Source organism: Trichechus manatus, unplaced genomic scaffold, assembly GCF_000243295.1.
Source record: "Trichechus manatus latirostris isolate Lorelei unplaced genomic scaffold, TriManLat1.0 scaffold00013, whole genome shotgun sequence".
NCBI lineage: Eukaryota > Metazoa > Chordata > Mammalia > Sirenia > Trichechidae > Trichechus > Trichechus manatus.
This window is the reverse complement of record NW_004443949.1, coordinates 1183930-1201670: the sequence shown is the minus strand read 5'-3', so window position 1 is coordinate 1201670 and position 17741 is coordinate 1183930. Positions and strand designations below refer to the sequence as shown.

Genomic DNA, 17741 nt, shown 5'->3' with positions numbered 1-17741 from the left:
ATCCTCTTAAGATCATCCTCTATTGTCTTACACACTTGAAAGGCACATTGAGTCCGCTCACTCCGGCTATGCAATTGATAAGAGCATCGCTCTTACTTAGTAACCTGGTGAAAAACCAGATGGTATCCAGTGGAAAACCAGCACCATGAGTTTAAAGAGCTTGCGATAGCCGCCATCTAGGAGCTCACCTAAGTCTAGGTGTTACTCATAGCTATGCTACTTCTCCTCCTTAAACATATGGAGTGTGCCCCAGCTGAAGCTGGGCTCACAAAGACTCACTAAGACGCCAGGCCCTGAGGTGTGGAGACAGTAGCTGAGATAATCTTGGATTTTATCTCGTAGAGAAAATTTTACTTTGTCCTACCGGACACTTGTTGGACCAGTGGAAACCCTCGATTCTTATTCCATTAACTAAACAAAAGGGGGGAAATGTGGGGATATATGCCATTTAAACATGGCTACACTATTGACAACTTCAGCCCCTCAAAGGCCTCTATGCTGCACAGGACATGTTGAGACTTGTCAGCGATGAGGAGGAGATTAGGCACAACTTGTTTTCCCAAACCTATTGTCCCGTTACTGATTGGCTTGTTTACCTGAATTCCTTCTCCCTTGCCCAAAACTTACTGTTACTTACCCAAAGCCCATTGTTCTGTTATTTGCTTCACTGCTTGCTGTACTGACTATAAAATAAACTCCTGGGACTGAAGCCGGGGGTCGACTCCTTGGAGTGACCCTCCTGGCCCCACTTCTCTGTAAGAGTTGTGGCACTGGTTATTGTCTCCGCCGCCCCGACAATCGTCGCCGCTGCGACAGATGGTGCCCCGTGTGAGGGGCTGCGACAAATAAGCCTTTTCAAAAATTTTGTTATCGATTTCTAATTTGCACTGGGATATGATAATGTTTTCTCTATTATATATATTTTCTGGATTTTTGCCATTAATATTCCTTAAAAACTTGAAAAAAGGCATATTTGCTCTATTATCAGGGTACAAACTTTGTTACATATCCATAAGACCTACTATGTTGATAATGTTTGGTGTCGGTATTTTATTTTTGACTATGACATCAGTTGAACAGAGATGTAAATTCTACTTCTCCTTCTGTCTCCTACAGTTCCTGTTTTACGAATGCTGCTGCTGTGTTTTGATGTAACCCACTGCTGTCGAATTGATTCTGACTCACAGCAACCCAATGACAGAGTAGAACTGCTCCATAGGCTTTCCAAGGCTGTAATCTTTATGGAAGTAGACTGCCACACCTTTCTTCTGTGGAACAGCTGGTGGATTTGAACTACTAACTTTTCAGTTAGCATCCAAGCACTTAATCACTGCGCCACCAGGGCCCCTGTTCTAATGTAGAGATGTTAATAACTGCTATATTTTCATTGTGAATTGTTGTTGTTGTGTGCCGCTGAGTTGATTCCTACTAATAGTGACCCTACAGGACAGGGTAAAACTGCCCAATAGGGTTTCCAAGGAGCAGCTGCTGGATTCGAACTGCTGACCTTTCAGTTAGCTTAACCACTGCACCACCATGGCTCTCCTATAGCTACCTCTTATTCTTCCAGTTCATCTTCTATCACTATATTTTCATTCTGTTTCCAAACAATTCCAAAATAGTTATACAGCATAACAAAAGTTATTTTGAATTTTCTTTCAAATACGAAAGATTGTTTTTATAGTTTCAAGAGTATTGTTGTTGTTGTTAGGTGCTGCTGAGTTGGTTCCGACTCACAGCAACCCCATGTACAACAGAATGAAATACTGCCTGGTCCTGTGCCATCCTCACAATGGTTGTTATGCTTGAGCCCATTGTTGCAGCCACTGTGTCAATCCATCTTGTTGAGGGTCTTCCTATTTTTCGCTGACACTCTACTTTACCAAGCATGATGTCCTTCTTCAGGGACTGGTCCCTCCTGATAACATGTCCAAAGTACATGAGACAAAGTCTCATCATCCTTGCTTCCAAGGGGCACTCTGGCTGTATTTCTTCCAAGACAGGCTTGTTCGTTCTTCTGGTAGTCCATGGTATTTCAATATTCTTCACCAACACCATAATTCAAAGGTATCGATTCTTCTTTGGTCTTCCTTACTCATTGTCCAGCTTTTGCACGCATATGAGGTGATTAAAAATATCCTGGCTTGAGTCAGGCACACCTTAGTCCTCAAAGTGACACCTTTGCTTAAAGGTAACCTAAAATTTAATCTATTTGTCGATTGTTATTGCAACCAAATTCCTAATACAAACAATCCAAAAATCACATGTGGCCAAATCTCAATGGCTGACAAGAAGAAACATTTATTTCTTGCTCGTGTTGTATACTCATACCCTCAGGTCATCTCTGACTCTGTTCCATGGGCGTTTTCATTTCAGGATCCAGCCTAGGAGAGCAGCCTCTATCTGGGACATGTCTCTTGTGGTAGAGAGCAGAAGCAAGAGGGCAAAAGCCAAGAGGACCAGACAAATCATGCAACTGTAGTTACAGTTTCTACTTGTATATAACATATACATGTGTGCTCGCTTCCCATTAGTGAAAGCAAGTCACATGGCATCAACCAATATCAAAGGTGCAGAGAAGGAGAATCCTCTGCCAGGGGGAGGAGAGTGACTGCTTGTGAACAATAATATAATCTCTCTCAATAATTCATGTTTTCCATCTGCAAACATTTTAACTAAAGAGCTTACAGGTTTTAATAGTCATACCCTATAACTTGCTACCTACTAGCAATATCAAACCTTTGGTCAGAAAGTACTAACAGGGAAAGTAATACTGTCTCTGGCCACTTTTCTACTTAGTTATTATCTGCTTAAAAAATCAGCTCTTGCCTCCCCAGGAAGAAATGAGACCCCCTGTGTCAATATATTTCAACTCTTGGGACCGACAGGAACACCATCTGTGCCAACATCACTTAACTATTCCAGGAAATTCTTGTCCCGGAAGATAAGAATAAAAATGAATAAATTACCATTGCTTCAGGACATTCTTGCAAACCAATTTTTCCAGGTGAATGGTTTATATATCTGGGCAGACAGCTATTTCATTTGGGAAAAGGGCTGGCTTATCAGGCCAACAGTTTGCTCATCAAAACCATCACTTTGCTGTGTCCACCAGTCCTAAACTAGCGTGTCACAAACATCAACAAATCCCAAACAGTTCCTTACCCTGAAAGGCCCAACTCAAGCTGCTGAAATTAAAACCCCCAACCCCATAAGTACCCTACCCAAAAGTCCTCCTGTTGAGGTACCAACAAGCTTCTGTCCAGGTGTTGCTCTCTTGCTGCAGTAAGTTTATCTAACTCAGCTTCACTTTACCAACAGGTTTCTCCGGTGATTTCTGTGGGGAACTGACATTCTACATCAGATACCCTCTACCCACCCAGTTTTATTTAGATGCACCTTGACTGTGCTCTCTAGCATCTTGTATGTTGTTGCTCTGGAAACTGGAGTTTAAGAATTTTTAGCAGGAAAGCGACTGGATCAAATTTCTCAATCTTCTCAAATATCTTTGTTCTCCAATCATCTGTCAAGGTGTTTGACAGTTAAGCAAACACTGAATAAACATTTATTAAAATGAACTGAAATAAACTATAGAACAGGATGCTAACTGTGTTTCTGTCTTATATCAATTCTGTGACCCAGGAGAAATCACTGGATCTCAATTTATACATTGGGATATTAATACCTGCCATAATAAATACAACATCTTAAAAACCATATATTGTTAAATACAGAATGTATTATAGGTAAAATTTAATCATTCAAAATGTTTTTAATTCAACAAATATTTCTGAGGGAATCACTTTGTGACAGATATTATACTCATTCAAGGCCTTAGATTCAGAGTTTCTTCATTTGTACTAACTTTCATTTCTATTCTACTTCAGCAATGAACTCAGATGGTCACCCTATGATTATGTCATCACACTGGTCTGGCTTTAAAATTAGCCCATTTTAGATCTTTAGTCCTTCCTATTTTCTCCCTGTTATTCCTACAATATTCTTTTTTAACCTCAGGAAATCCTCCAGGCTCTGGACTTGAAATCACTACATGCAGTAGAGCTCTGATGATCAGGAACACCTACTCTGGACTGTTTAATGAGCAAAAAATTTATAAATTTCTACTGTGTAAGAAACCACTGACATTCTGGCATTTCTTTCTTCTTCCCTCTTCTTCTCATCCCTCCCTTCCTTTCCTATTGTAGATGGCATTATCCAAACAAATACAAGAACTCATTAAAAAAAATTCATTTTGCTTGAAGAATGGTAAGAGCAATTAGGGAAAAATACAGATAGAAGTAATACTAGAAGTCAGTTTTGAAGGATAAACAGGAATTTGTAAGGCAGACAATGAGGCGAAGAACACGCCAGGTAGGATGATGTTAACCAAAGAGGTGACGTTCCAGTTACCTATGCATCTACCTCTTTAGTCTCATCATTGTAGTTGTTTGTCATGATCAAAACAGCTGACATCTACTGAGAGCTTAGTATGTCCACTGTGACACGTACTGTTGGCTTGCTAACCTAGTACCATAACTGACCCACCTCTGCTCTGCCTGCCTCAATTACTAGAAAAGTAAACACTAATTCTCTAGCCTCCGTTGGAAATAAGGATGGACTTGTGATAAAATTCAGGCCAGTGAGATGGAAGCCGAAGTCCGCTGAAGAGTCCCAGGGAGGCTTTGGTGAGGACACATGTGGTTGGCAGGACCCTTCCCATCTCTTTCTGCTTTGAATGTGGATATCAGCTCTGGAGCTGCCACAGCGATCTTGCAACCACAACAGAAAGGTCAAGTTGTCTGCATGTATGTGAACGTTATTTTACATACATTCCCTGACAATGTTAAACCAAACAAACCCTTTGCCGTCAAGTCGATTCTGCCTCATAGAGACCCTACAGGACAGAGTAGAACTGCTGCACAAGGTTTCCGTGGCTGTAAATCTTTATGGAAGCAGGCTGCCACATCTTTCTCCTTAGATTTGGTTACAGGAGAGTGCTTAACCACTGTGCCACCAGGGCACCTCTGACAACGATACTCCCTTACATTGTTGAGCAGAACTAATACCCACAGCTACCTACTCTGAGACTTCTTGGTATCTGAGAAAAAGTGATTGTTTAGGGTACTGCGAATCTGGTATTATTTTACCTAAAGGCAAAGGATTCATATATAATAAAGCCAGGTAGTGTTCTAAGAAGGAGCCCTGGTGGTGTAGTGGTTAAGCACTTGACTGATGGTTCGAACCCACCAGCCGCTCCTTGGGAGAAAGATGTAGCAGTCTGCTGCCGTAAAGATTTACAGCTTGGAAAACCTTATGGGGCAGTTCTACTCTGTCCAGCAGGGTCGCTATGATTTGGAAATGACTCAACAGCACCTAACGACAGTAGTGTTCTAAATAAGCACTTTACAAGTAGTAACACAGGATCATTTGAGGTCCTAATAAAATTTAAGAGACCATCTGACAGAATCTTAATAATGATCAGTTGTGTCCCATATGCTAGAGGAGTCTAGTAATGTCCCATTCCAAACTTCACTCAGTCCTCACAAGCTTTTATAAGGAAAACTAATTATGAGAAATGGAATAATTAACTCATACCTTTACTATTTGTCCTGTGAAGAAAATTATGTAGGCAGAAAGTCTGGAGTATAGGGTGAATGAGGAAATAAGCAGGAGAAAGACTGGCTAAAATCATAGCATGTAAGCTATACATAAACAAAAAAAAAACCCCAAACCCATTGCCATCCAGTCAATTCCGACTCACAGCAACCCTACAGAACAGAGTAGAACTGTCCCCACAAGGTTTCCAAGGAGCGGCTGATGGATCCAAACTGCCAACCTTTTGGTTAGCAGCCTGATCTCTTAACTACTGTGCCACCAGGAAAAAACTGTTTTAGTAATTAAAAACATACATTAATATTTTCTTTTTGTATCATAATTGAAGAGCTAAAGTCTGAAATACTGATACTAGTAAATTTTTAATAAAAGAATTCAAACAAACCTTTTGATTTTCCAGTATTTCCTCCCTCATTTGTTGATTCACAGCAATTCTGGTCAGTGATCTGAGAAAATATTGATAAAATTCACTCTTCCTTGGGTGGTTCACACTAATCAATAATGCACTGTAATGTAATACTTTGGATAAGACACTAAAAACTCTCAGCCCCTGGAGACTGAGAGATTGACGTTTCCATACAGCCTAATTTGACAAGTGCTGCCACGGCTTTCATCTGACAAGGACATTGGTTCAGGTGGAATGGAGACTGTCAAAAACACGTGTACTAACTGTATGTATTAAATATTGTCAGAGCTTGTTACTACGATACTTATTTTTCAAAAATACTTGATTAGAAATGCAATTTTACTTTGTTTTACCCACAGAAAACTCTGTATGAAATTACCAAAATCATGATATGTGTCCATGCAAACAGGCAGTTTTCAGAATATTTGTACAGAAAGACTTTTGGCTAACCTCAGATCTTTACCGAAGTATATAAGTTCCATAATACTGGCAATACCTTTACCAGTGAAAATTTAATAGTACAAATTATTCATTCATTTAGAAAATATTTCATTTCAACAAACATTTACAGATTGTCTACCAAATGGCTTTAGTGATATGCTCAAGCCCACAATTTAGCCATTAAGCAATGTCAGCACGTTTTACAATTTTCCCAATGACCAACCATTTAGCATCAGAACTACTGAATAGCTGTACTCACTTAACCTTAAAAGAGCCAATTAATTGCTTTATTAAAACTAAAATTATTTTACTTTATTTGTATTTGACTTGATTTTAAAAGCTGTTAATTAGCAGCAGTGTGGCTAAACAATATGCACACATATTTCATGTTTTAGTATATAAATACTGACTCTTCAAACTCTTGACCACTTCAACTAAAATCGACTGAAATAGTTAAATCAATAGAGTCATTCAGAATCTCTAATGAAGTGAAAGACCCCTGTATTCTCAGGGTATCATTAAGAGCGTCTTGGTATCTTGTGGCTGATTATGTAGTATTTTTTATCTTTTAAAGGGAAAGAATACCTAGATTTAATTTTCAGTAACTGGCACTGTGGATACATATGCAAAACAGTGTTTGAGATAAACAGAGGTATAACAATCATCCAGTGCTTTAGAAGGTATGCTGAGAGCACCAGGCTGCTTTTCAATTCTACTAAGACACTACTGCTGTATATGCAATTGTGACTTGTCACTGGTATAAAATACGGCTAACTTATATTTTACCTGTTGCTTATAATTTTATGTCTTTATTAACCAGAATATAAATGCATCAAAGTCATTTCGTAAATCCATGTAATATACGGTAAGCTGAACTGTATGTACTAGTCACTTTTAGATGTTTAAATGTATTACCTATTGAAACAGACGATGTGTTTAGTAATGAAACATCACTATTCCTGAAAGCAATTCAATTAAATACTGCAAAATAAGCGTTCCACAAAACATTCCATGCAATTAAGACCCTAACTCTTTAGAATCTGATGGGGCAAGAACATGGTTTGGCAGTACTTTGGGCATGGATTTCGTATTCAGAATAGTACTTTTCATCATCCTCCATGAGTGAAAAAGAGAAATACTCTCTTATTTATTCCTTAAACAAGTTTTCTCCCCCCGCCCCCGGATTACTGTTTGTTTACATTAAATTTTTTGTAAATAATCTTTTTTTCTTTCCATGTACTTCCAGAAACAATTCAAGAGTTCTACTTTGTAGTGGGTACCCACATGTGCACACAAGCCAACATTATGTTCTAATAAAAAAACCAATATACATAATGAAGAAAAACACTGGTTATATGCAAGCTATATATATCTAGAATTGATATCATCATGTTAAATGAAATCAGTTAATCCCACAAAATTTATTTAATGGAAAAGAATTCTGGCTACGATCCAACCAATGAGCTTTAATATACCTTGCTTTTATGGGGTAGTTCTGCGAAATGTCTTTCATTAATTTTATGGCGTCATAAACTGGAGTGGACATTATTTGAGAAGCTGCTTGAAAACTAAGATCTAGAAGGGAAAAAATAACCATTAAGGAATCTAGTACAACGTCAGACTTTTAAAAGACATCCGTGTAATTTAAATAATTTACTTAATTCTCCTTCCGATATATTTGTATTTTAATGTGTTAACACTCTTATCTAGCATTTTCTAAAAGTTGTAAATGAAAAGCTATCATCATGTTCACTTATGTAAGCTTTACACTTTTATGAAAGAGTAATTATCATTTAATACCTATTATTTGTTTTCTGCAAATTACAGTGTAACTTTAAAAGAAAAATATATAGAAAGAAATGCTGACAAAAAGCTCCTTTTTCTCTACTTAGATTAAAAAAAACGTGGCAAAAAGCTTTGATTGTCAGACTAACAAAGAAGAGGGGAAAAAAGAGCTTTAAGGAGTCAATTCTCCAAAGAACTTTAAGAAAGACTGAAAGTATTTAACTCAATAAATGAGAAGCACTCACTTTCTCTTTCAACATTGTTTTACCAATTATGCTAAAATAAAAGTAAAATCCTAAGCTTAGAATGTATTATTTTACCTGAAATAACAGTTCTATGGAAAGAAAAATATGTGTGGCTAACTATAGTCAGTCTTAAATATGTCAAAAGCAATAATCCTTAGTCTTATTATCTCGTTAAGAGTCTGAAAAGATTCTGAAACTTAATTCTTCCATAACATATTAGTGAAGCATACTGTTTCTCTTTAATATTTCACTAGAGGTGGAATTCTAATTTATCAAATAAGTGTTCCACAAAATAGTCCATGCAGTTAAGACACTAATTGTTCAGAATCAGAAAGAGCAAGGACAAACAACAGTTTAACATAACAAAACTATTTTTGTTTCCATATTCTCAGTGTGAAGCACCCTATCAGTCTGAAGTCAAAGTCTAGAAAAACATACTCTTAGCGTGCCTCTCACTGGATGGCAGAGTCTAACAGACCAGGGTTCAAATTTCAGCTCCATCACTTACTGGCTGAATAATTTTAACCAGAGTTTCCTCAACCGACCGCAGTATGTTTACAGCACCCAGTACTTCAGTTTCACTATCAGTGGTCAGTAATATCCCGATGGCCACACACAATGGACATTTATCAGTCCTTACTTAGCAGGATCCTTCTGCAATAGGACCACTTCTTATAAAGAAAGAGTACTAATTGCTTTGTTTCTTAAAAGTCATTTTTCCTAGCTTCTATAACGCAGTACTCACTTTTCCATTTATCACCATGTCTTCTTTACGGGCTCTACATTCTACACGTGGATAAGCCTCAGGGCACTTTCCCTGCTGCACTGATTTTGTCACTCTATATTCTCAATCAGCAGCCCACCATCCTTTTTAAAATCCCTACACTGAGATTTCTCCATTTTTAGAATCCTCTCCTTTTAGCTTAAGGACAGTATGTATATTCAATCCACTACTAGACTGTATAATCTGGATATCTCACAATCACTTTAAATCAATCTTTCCAACACTGGTCTCATTATTTCTGGGTCCCACATTCAACCCCAAAACCTATTTAAATGTTTTACATTGTCTACTCAGTCTCAAAGCTGAAAATCTTGGAGTCGTCTTTTATCTCCTAAATATTTTCCAAATTCAAGTGTTCCTTTTATGCCCTCTACTACAGCCATAGTTTAAACTCGCATTTACACTATTTCAATGATGTCCTAACTGGATTTCCTGTTTCCACTTAATTCAAATACATTTTACACAGACACTAAGGTGGTTAAAGCTGACTACGCATGTCCTCTGCTTAAAAGCTCAAAAGCACCCCATCATTTACAATTTTCTAAACTATGCAGGGGTCCCTTGGAGGGCATTCTGAAGGACGCTTAAATAGAAGAAAATTATAATACAGGACAAAAAAAATGCTAAGAAAGAGATATAAACAAGGATTTAAAAAAGACTTATGGATACTGGCAAGATGGTGTCTAAAATGGATGGATTTGGAAGTATTATGCTGTTATCTTGAAAAGCTTGAAAAGAAGTCAAGCCAGAGGGAGTCTGATAGATTGAAAATAAATCAGCTCACAAAACTCAGTGATCCCAATGAAGGTGAAGATCAAGATTAGTGGGAGTGAAGAGGTGGGAACACTAACCGTCTAAGAGCTGTTGTCAAGCTAAAATACCAGAGTTTTAGATTTTAGAGTTGGACAAATTTTGATTGATTACAAAGCCGAAAGTATACTCAGGTAAAGGGGTGACTGAAATGAAATAGGGAATAAGGTTCTGGGGGAGGTGAAAAGGTCAATGACTTACAAAGCTTGAGTCTACATGGTCTCTGATGTACCATATACAGGATGACACACATGAAGTGCATGAGTTGCAGACTCCTTGATGAATGTGAGAGAATAATCTGTCAGCTGAAAAGGGACAGTGACGAGGAACGATAGAGGATGGTATAGTTAGATGGCACAAAAATCACAGAAGAAATAGGAATGCCAGGGAAGAGGTAACAGAAGGAGGAGGCCAATGACAAACGTCACTGCAAACTAAACCAAACATGCCCATTCCAAAGAAAGGTGATCCAACAGAATGCAGAAATTACCAAACAACAATTAATATGAGATCCAAGTAAAATTTTGCTGAAGATCATTCAAAAACCGTTCCAGCAGTATATCAACAGTGAACTGCCAGAAATTCAAGCTGGATTCAGAAGAGGATGTGGAACAAGGGATAGCACTGTTGATATCAGATGGATCTTGGCTGAAAGCAAAGAATACCAGAAAGATGATTCCCTGTGTTTTATTGACTATGCAAAGGCATCTGACTGTGTGGATCGTAACAAATTGTGGATAACACTGCGAAGAATGTAATTCCAGAGCACTTAATTGTGCTCATGCAGAACCTGTAGATAGACCCAGAGGCAGTTGTTCGAACAGAACAAGGGGATACTGCAGGGTTTAAAGTCAGGAAAGGTGTGTGTCAGGGTTGTAGCCTTTCAACATACTTATACAATCCGTATGGTGACCTAATAATTGGAGAAGATGGACTATATGAAGAAGAACGGGGCATCATGATTGGAGGAAGACTCATTAACAACCTGTGATATGCAGATGACACAACCTTGTTTTCTGAAAGTGAAGAGGACTTAAAAGCACTTACTGATGGAAGATCAAAGACTACAGCCTTCAGTATGTATTACACCTTAACATAAAGAAAACAAAAATCCTCACAACTGGACCAATAAGCAACATCATGATAAACAGAGAAAAGATTGAAGTTGTCAAGGATTTCATTTTACTTGGATTCATAATCAATACCCATGAAAGCAGTAGTCAAGAAATCAAAAGATGTATTGCATTGGGCAAAACTGCTGCAAAAGACTTCTTTAAAGTATTAAAAAGCAAAGATGTCACCTTGAGCACTAAGGTGTGCTGACCCAAGCCATGGTGTTTTCAATCGTCTCATATGCACATGAAAGTTGGACAATGAATAAGGAAAATCAAAGCAAGAATTGATGCCTTTGAATTATGGTGTTGGTGAAGAATACTGAATATACCTTGGACTTCCAGAGGAGAAAACAAATCAGTATTGGAAGAAGTACAGCCAGAATGCTCCTTAGAAGCGAGGATGACAAGACCCTGTCTCACATACTTTGGGCATATTATCAGAAGGGATCAGTCTCTGGAGAAGGACACAATGCTTGGTAAAGTAAAGGGTCAGTGAAGAAGAGGAAGACCCTCAGTGAAAGTGACTGATGCAGTGGCTGCAACAATGGGCTCAAACACAGCAATGGCTGTGAAGATTATGTAGGACTGGGCATTGCTTCGTTCTTTTGTAGGTAGGGTCGCTGTAAGTCAGAACCCACTAGATGGCATCTAACAACAGTAACAACAATCAGATCAAAAAATGAGTAAGACTGACCCAAGGCCTATTTTCTTTTCCAAGGTCATTCTAATCACCTCTTCAGTGGATTGTTAATACTCTGGCTTCTCTGGGAATTGTATTAACACCACTATGAACAGCGGGATCATACTGAATGTTTCTATTTGCCAATTTACAGCAAACATTGTAACCAAATTTCATGAAGTTCTCACTTCAACCTAAGAAGTTTCTGCCACAACAAACAGTGGGTTTGCCTTGCAGTTAAAGGGAACAGACAAAACCAAACCCTCTAGAAATAAAAATATACATATTATAAAATAAAAATTCAACACACACACACAAAAATTAAATCCAAACAGATTTTATGTTTGTGGGGAACATAAGACTAACTTACTAATCCTCAGAGGAAAGGATTTCAGGGAAAATGACGGTTTAAGGCATTGTGATGGTTAATCTTACTGTCAACTTGGCTAGCTATGATTCTCAGTGGTTTGGTAGATAGTGGACTGATTTTTCTTCAGTAATGCAATGTATGTAATGTAATCACCTCCATGATGAGATCTGATATAATGTAATCATCTCCGTGATGAGATCTGCTATGAGCAGCCAATCAGTTGAAAAGCGTGTTTCCTTGGGGGTGTGGCCTGCCTCCAGTATACAAAGGGATGTTCCAGCAAGGCTCAGTCTCACTGTGCATCCTGCATTGGATCTGTCATCATCTGACCTCTGCTTTTGCTCCTCTAGAGAGCCCAGCCTAAGACAGGCAGGGAGGTGATTCAGAGGGGTATAAATGTAAGAGAACTTGTAAATATTTATCTGTTTATACCCTAACACCTTAATTAGAAGCGCCTTTACAAATGTAGCAGGGGAGTCTGTTTAAAATGGACTAAAAATTCCAGGGGACATTCCATCTGGATTCTTGGCTCACTCCTCTCCTCCTCCCTCCCTCATTTATTTATTTTCTCTTCACCTGGGCTTTTAATCTCCTTAGTGGGATGTGCCTGAAGTTTGTTTGCTCCTCTCTACCTTAACCAAATTTCCTGTACCCTAGGGCTCGTCCCTATCTGGCTGAATATGACTAGTATTCCTTTCCCCTTCTAATAATATCTCTGGGTAAGAGCTCTAAACTACTTTACTTAAAATACTTGTCAGTTCAGCATTTCCAGTTTAATTCCTCATTAATGGTGTTACTGCATTTATTCCCTTCATCCTTCATAAACAGTTACTGAGTTCCTACTTTATGGTAGGTACTATGTTAAAACCTAGAAATACCTGGATAGATAGCAAACAAGCTCTACCTTCAAAGGACTCAAAATCTGCTTGGGGAGACAGATAAAATCAGGATTAGTGTATGAGACGGATGCCATAACAGGGATATACAAATGTTATGGCAGCACAGAGAAAAGAACCTGTCATGCTGACAGAGTGTTACAGAAGTTTCCATGAAGAGGATATGTTTCAGCTGAGCCTTAATGGGTAAAGAATCTCCCCCCAAAAGATGTGTGCGTGTAAATGTGCTTGGGGAAGTCGTAGGCTTCCATTCAGGGGGAATCTCCTCAGCGAGGCCTTCCCTGAACCCCTATTTAATTTAGCTTCTATGATATCCTCAATCATAACACTCTTCTTATTTTCTCTCTAGCACTTAGCAAAATCCATAATAATTTAATTCCAACATTCCTTTCTTGTTTACTGTCTTACTTACTAGAATTTAAGTTATAAAAGGGAAGAAATTTGTCAGACTTGCTCATCATTGTATCCTGATGGTCAAACACAGTAGGTTTTAATATTTGCTGAATAAATTAATGAATAACCAAATATATGAGCAAATGACCCTATGTAAAGTTATGGAGAAAGGAGATGGCATATTTGTCAAACTGACAGGAGGATGCATACAGAAGAGTTGACGGTATATGAGCCTGGAAGAGAAGGTAAAAGATTAGAGAGGAGCTTGGTGTACCTGCTAAGGAGACAGACTTAATATGTCTAACAGGCACCAGTGAAATCAGTCCTTTAGTCAGTACTGATACAAACAACTTGGCCAGCTAGGTAAGCAACCTTCTTTTCTATACAAGATGCTCCTGATGTGTCTGCTTTGGGAAAACAAGGTGGCTTTCTTGGATGAGGACCAGGCTGGATATTTTCTGTTTGCCCCCAGATCCACTCTGCTCAACCCTAGGCTGGCTCCAAGAGATTGACCTATTTATGATCTACATCAACAGGCTCTCGTACCCTCTCACTTCTGGTTGGATTCAGCCAATGGAAGTCACTGGCAAGAGATCACCAAGTAGGAGAAGATTAAGGATTAGATAGTTACTACCCAGCTCCCTATTAGCAGTCCTCTGTATACACTCTCTCCAGGTTTTGGTAATCATTCCTTCCCAGTGCCCCTTCAAGATTAGGGGCAGTAAAAGTTTATAGTTGCTAGTCCTGGATTCACACAAACCATTTCTTGTTGGTTTACTTGAACCCTGCCCATGGCTTTGTAAACAGTCTCTTTATTAAGCTTCTTTAGTTTTTGTGTGCCACCTTTTTCTTGTGGGGGCGCTGAGTAATATAAGGCCACTATTCGATTAGGGGTTTAAGTGATCAATTCTGGCTGAACTTATCAAAGATAAGGTCAGGTTTTCATTTTAGAAAGATCATTCTAATTTATCAGTGTGGAGAATGGATATGAGCATGCTGCATCAGTTTAGTGCTATTGGGATGCTATAACGAAAGGAAGGGCAAACGCGATGTCTAGTGGAAACAAACAAGACAACAAATAAGGAAGTGTACATCACAGTGTCCTGGGGTGAACAGATTTATATATTCAGAGAAGTAGATTCTTCACAGTTAATTTATCACTATGTTCTTAAACATCTCATTCTGCTGAATGATTTTCTGTAAATGAAGGATACAGTGATTAGTTGATACGACATGCATATTAGGTAGGTAAAGTATACCAAAAGTCAGAGAACCCTAATAGACGTGGTCCTGCATATTACGCTGTAATTTAAAAATATGTTATCTCAAAGATTTGTTAAGTATATATAAAGCTCACTTATGTATATAATGGTACAGTATAGAGAACATAACTTGGATCCAAAAGCCTTCACTTAATAGTCATGTGGTAACTGGCACATCAAACCACTAAATTTCACTTTTCTTATCTCTAAAAGAAGCTTACTGTAAAGGTCAAAAAATCTTTTATGTGGAAGGACCCTATAAACTATAATCCCGATGAAATATACAATATTATTATTTGTAGGCGTCTTTGAGTGGTGCAAACGGTTAAGCACTCAACTACAAAGTGAAAAGCTGGTGGTCTGAATGCACCCAGAGGTACCTCAACAGAAAGGCCTAGCAATCTGCTTCCAAAAGGTCACGGCCTTGAAAATCCATACTATTGAGTACAGTTTTACTCTGCATATATGGGGTCACCATGAGTCAGAATAGACTCGATGGCAACTGTTTTTTGTTTTTTTAGGACTAGGGGTGCTGTGGAAAAGTGGGGAGTGGCTGCTAACAGGTACAGAGTTTCTTTCTAGGGTGATGAAAACAGTCTAACCCTGACTATGGTAACAGGTGTAGAACAATTAAAAGTGTACCACTGAATGGTATACTTTAAATGAGTGAATTGTTTCCTATGTGAATTACATCTAATAAAAAAAAAGTTGAGAGGCGTGGTCAACATGGCAGAGTAGTTAGACGCTTTCTATATTCCTCTTACTACAAAGACCTAGAAAAACAAGTGATTTGATTCTATGTGAATATCTGGCAGCCCTGAACAAAGTAAGTTAAGAAATCCCTCTGAGTGATATGGAAGAGGGAGACCGTTTGGAAGAGGTGAGGAGGGCCAGAGCCATGGTGGCGAAACTGCAGCGCCACAGCCATGCTGATCCGCAGTGAAGCAGGCAAACAGCCGTGCTGTGTGTGCACTCAGGAAGCACTTTCCACATCGACAGAGACCCGGCAGCAGACATTCTGCTTGGACACTCCAAACCAGTGAAGAGCAGCTCCCAAGAGGCTAGGATAAGTACATGCGTGCACCCTTTTGCGGGGATTTAAAAAAAAAAAAGCCCATTAGGGAAAAATCTCTCTCCCTTTTACCTCCTCCCTCCGCGCTCTGCGCCGGGACTCCGCTGGGCCAGAAGTAGATCCCAAAATGCACCCTGAACCATTCTCCTGGCCTTCGAGAGGAAACAAATAAGCTGCTGGCTCCCCTAGGCCAGGAACACAGGGTCGGCACAGCTCCTTTACTGTGCACAGGTACCATGGGTCTGCAGACTCTGAGTGCCTTACACCCCTGTATAGACTTGTGGGGACCCATCTCAACAGTGTTAGTCCTCACTGCCACAGTACAACAGGGCAAACATCTGAAATTTAACTTCAGCTGCTTCAGCTGTGAACTGGCAGATTTGTGACTCTTGAAACAGCGCTGCCCCTTAAGCAGGCACTTTTATCGATCTACAGCAGGGGCTTGAGGACTGGTGGTACCACCTAAACCACCTACTCACCTGCTACAAGAGTCCAAGAAATGTGGTGCCCTCGAGCCTTTACAGCCAACGGAGTGGGGTGGTCATAGTCCAGCTGCAAAAGTCACCTCCTACTCACCCTAGAGAATAGGGACACGCTTTCCTTTCAGACTCCTGGGGCAGCCGTCAGCCCCCTGCATGGCTCAGCGCGTGATCCCCTACCACAGCCAGAGTCCAGTGCCTGCACCAATCACCCATGCGTCTCTAGGACTGGGGGTGAGAGCCTGCATCACACACTTGGTGACCAACTGCCTGAACATCCGAGCTGATCCCATATAGGAAAATTTAACGGACTCCTGTGTGCACATACTTAGTTACAGAACTAACTACCTGCTGACAGGATGTTAAGAGATCAAAAGGTGTCAAAAATCAAACTAGTCACACAAGCAACCTATTTGGGCATATCAAAACAAAACAAAATAAGAAGCTAGGTCTCACTAAGCAAATACAAAGTAAAATTATAATAAATTATCGATGGCTCGGAGACAACAGTCAATATCAAGTCACATAAAGAGGCAGTCCATGATGACTTCAGCAAGCTCCCAAAATAAAGAATAAATTCTCTGGAGGAAGAGAACCTCTTGGAATTACCAGAGGCAGACTACAAAAGATTAATATACAGAACTCCTCTAGAAAGAAGAAAGGAAATTTTACAGAAGCAGAAACATGCAGGGAACATATGGACACAGTAGTAGTGGAACTTAAAAAAGTTATTCAAGAACATAATGACAAATTTAATAGGCTGCAAGAATCCACAGAGAGACAGCAATCAGAAATCCAGAAGATTAACAATAAAATCTCAGAATTAGACAACTCAATAGAAAGTCATAGGACCAGAATTGAGGCAGCAGAAGTTAGAATTAGTGACATTGAAGATAAAGCTCTTGACGCCAACTTATTTGAGGAAAAATCAGATAAAAGAATTAAAAGGAATAAAGAAACTCTAAGAGTCATGTGGGACTCTATCAAGAGAAATAACCTATGAGTGACTGGAGTACCAGAACAGGGGGGATAACAGAAAATACAGAGAAAACTGCTGAAGATTTGCTGACAGAAAACTTCCCTGATATCATGACAGATGAGAAGATATCCATCCAAGATGTTCATCGAACCCCACATAAGGTAGATCCCAAAATAAACTCACCAAGACATATTATAATCAAACTTACAAAAACCAAAGATAAAGAGAATTTTAAGAGCGGCTAGGGATAAAAGAAAAGTCATCTACAAAGGAGAGTCAATTAGAATAAGCTCGGACTACTCAGCAGAAACCATGCAGGCTAGAAGGCAATGGGAGGACATATTTAAAACCTTGAAGGAAAATAATTGTCAGCCAAGAATTATATATCCAGCAAAACTGTCTCTCAAATATG

General features: G+C 39.1%; 1 protein-coding gene across 1 annotated transcript in view; it reads right to left on the bottom strand.

The window, feature by feature from the left end:
* UGGT2 (UDP-glucose glycoprotein glucosyltransferase 2) overlaps positions 1 to 17741 on the bottom strand; it is a 189255-nt gene that overhangs the window by 121901 nt on the left and 49613 nt on the right. Inside the window, exons 9-10 of the mRNA XM_004371389.2 lie at positions 7936 to 8035; positions 5999 to 6059 (exon numbers count right to left, since the gene is read on the bottom strand). Of these exons, the coding sequence (XP_004371446.1) occupies positions 5999 to 6059; positions 7936 to 8035 (161 nt within the window). The remainder of the gene's footprint in view (positions 1 to 5998; positions 6060 to 7935; positions 8036 to 17741) is intronic.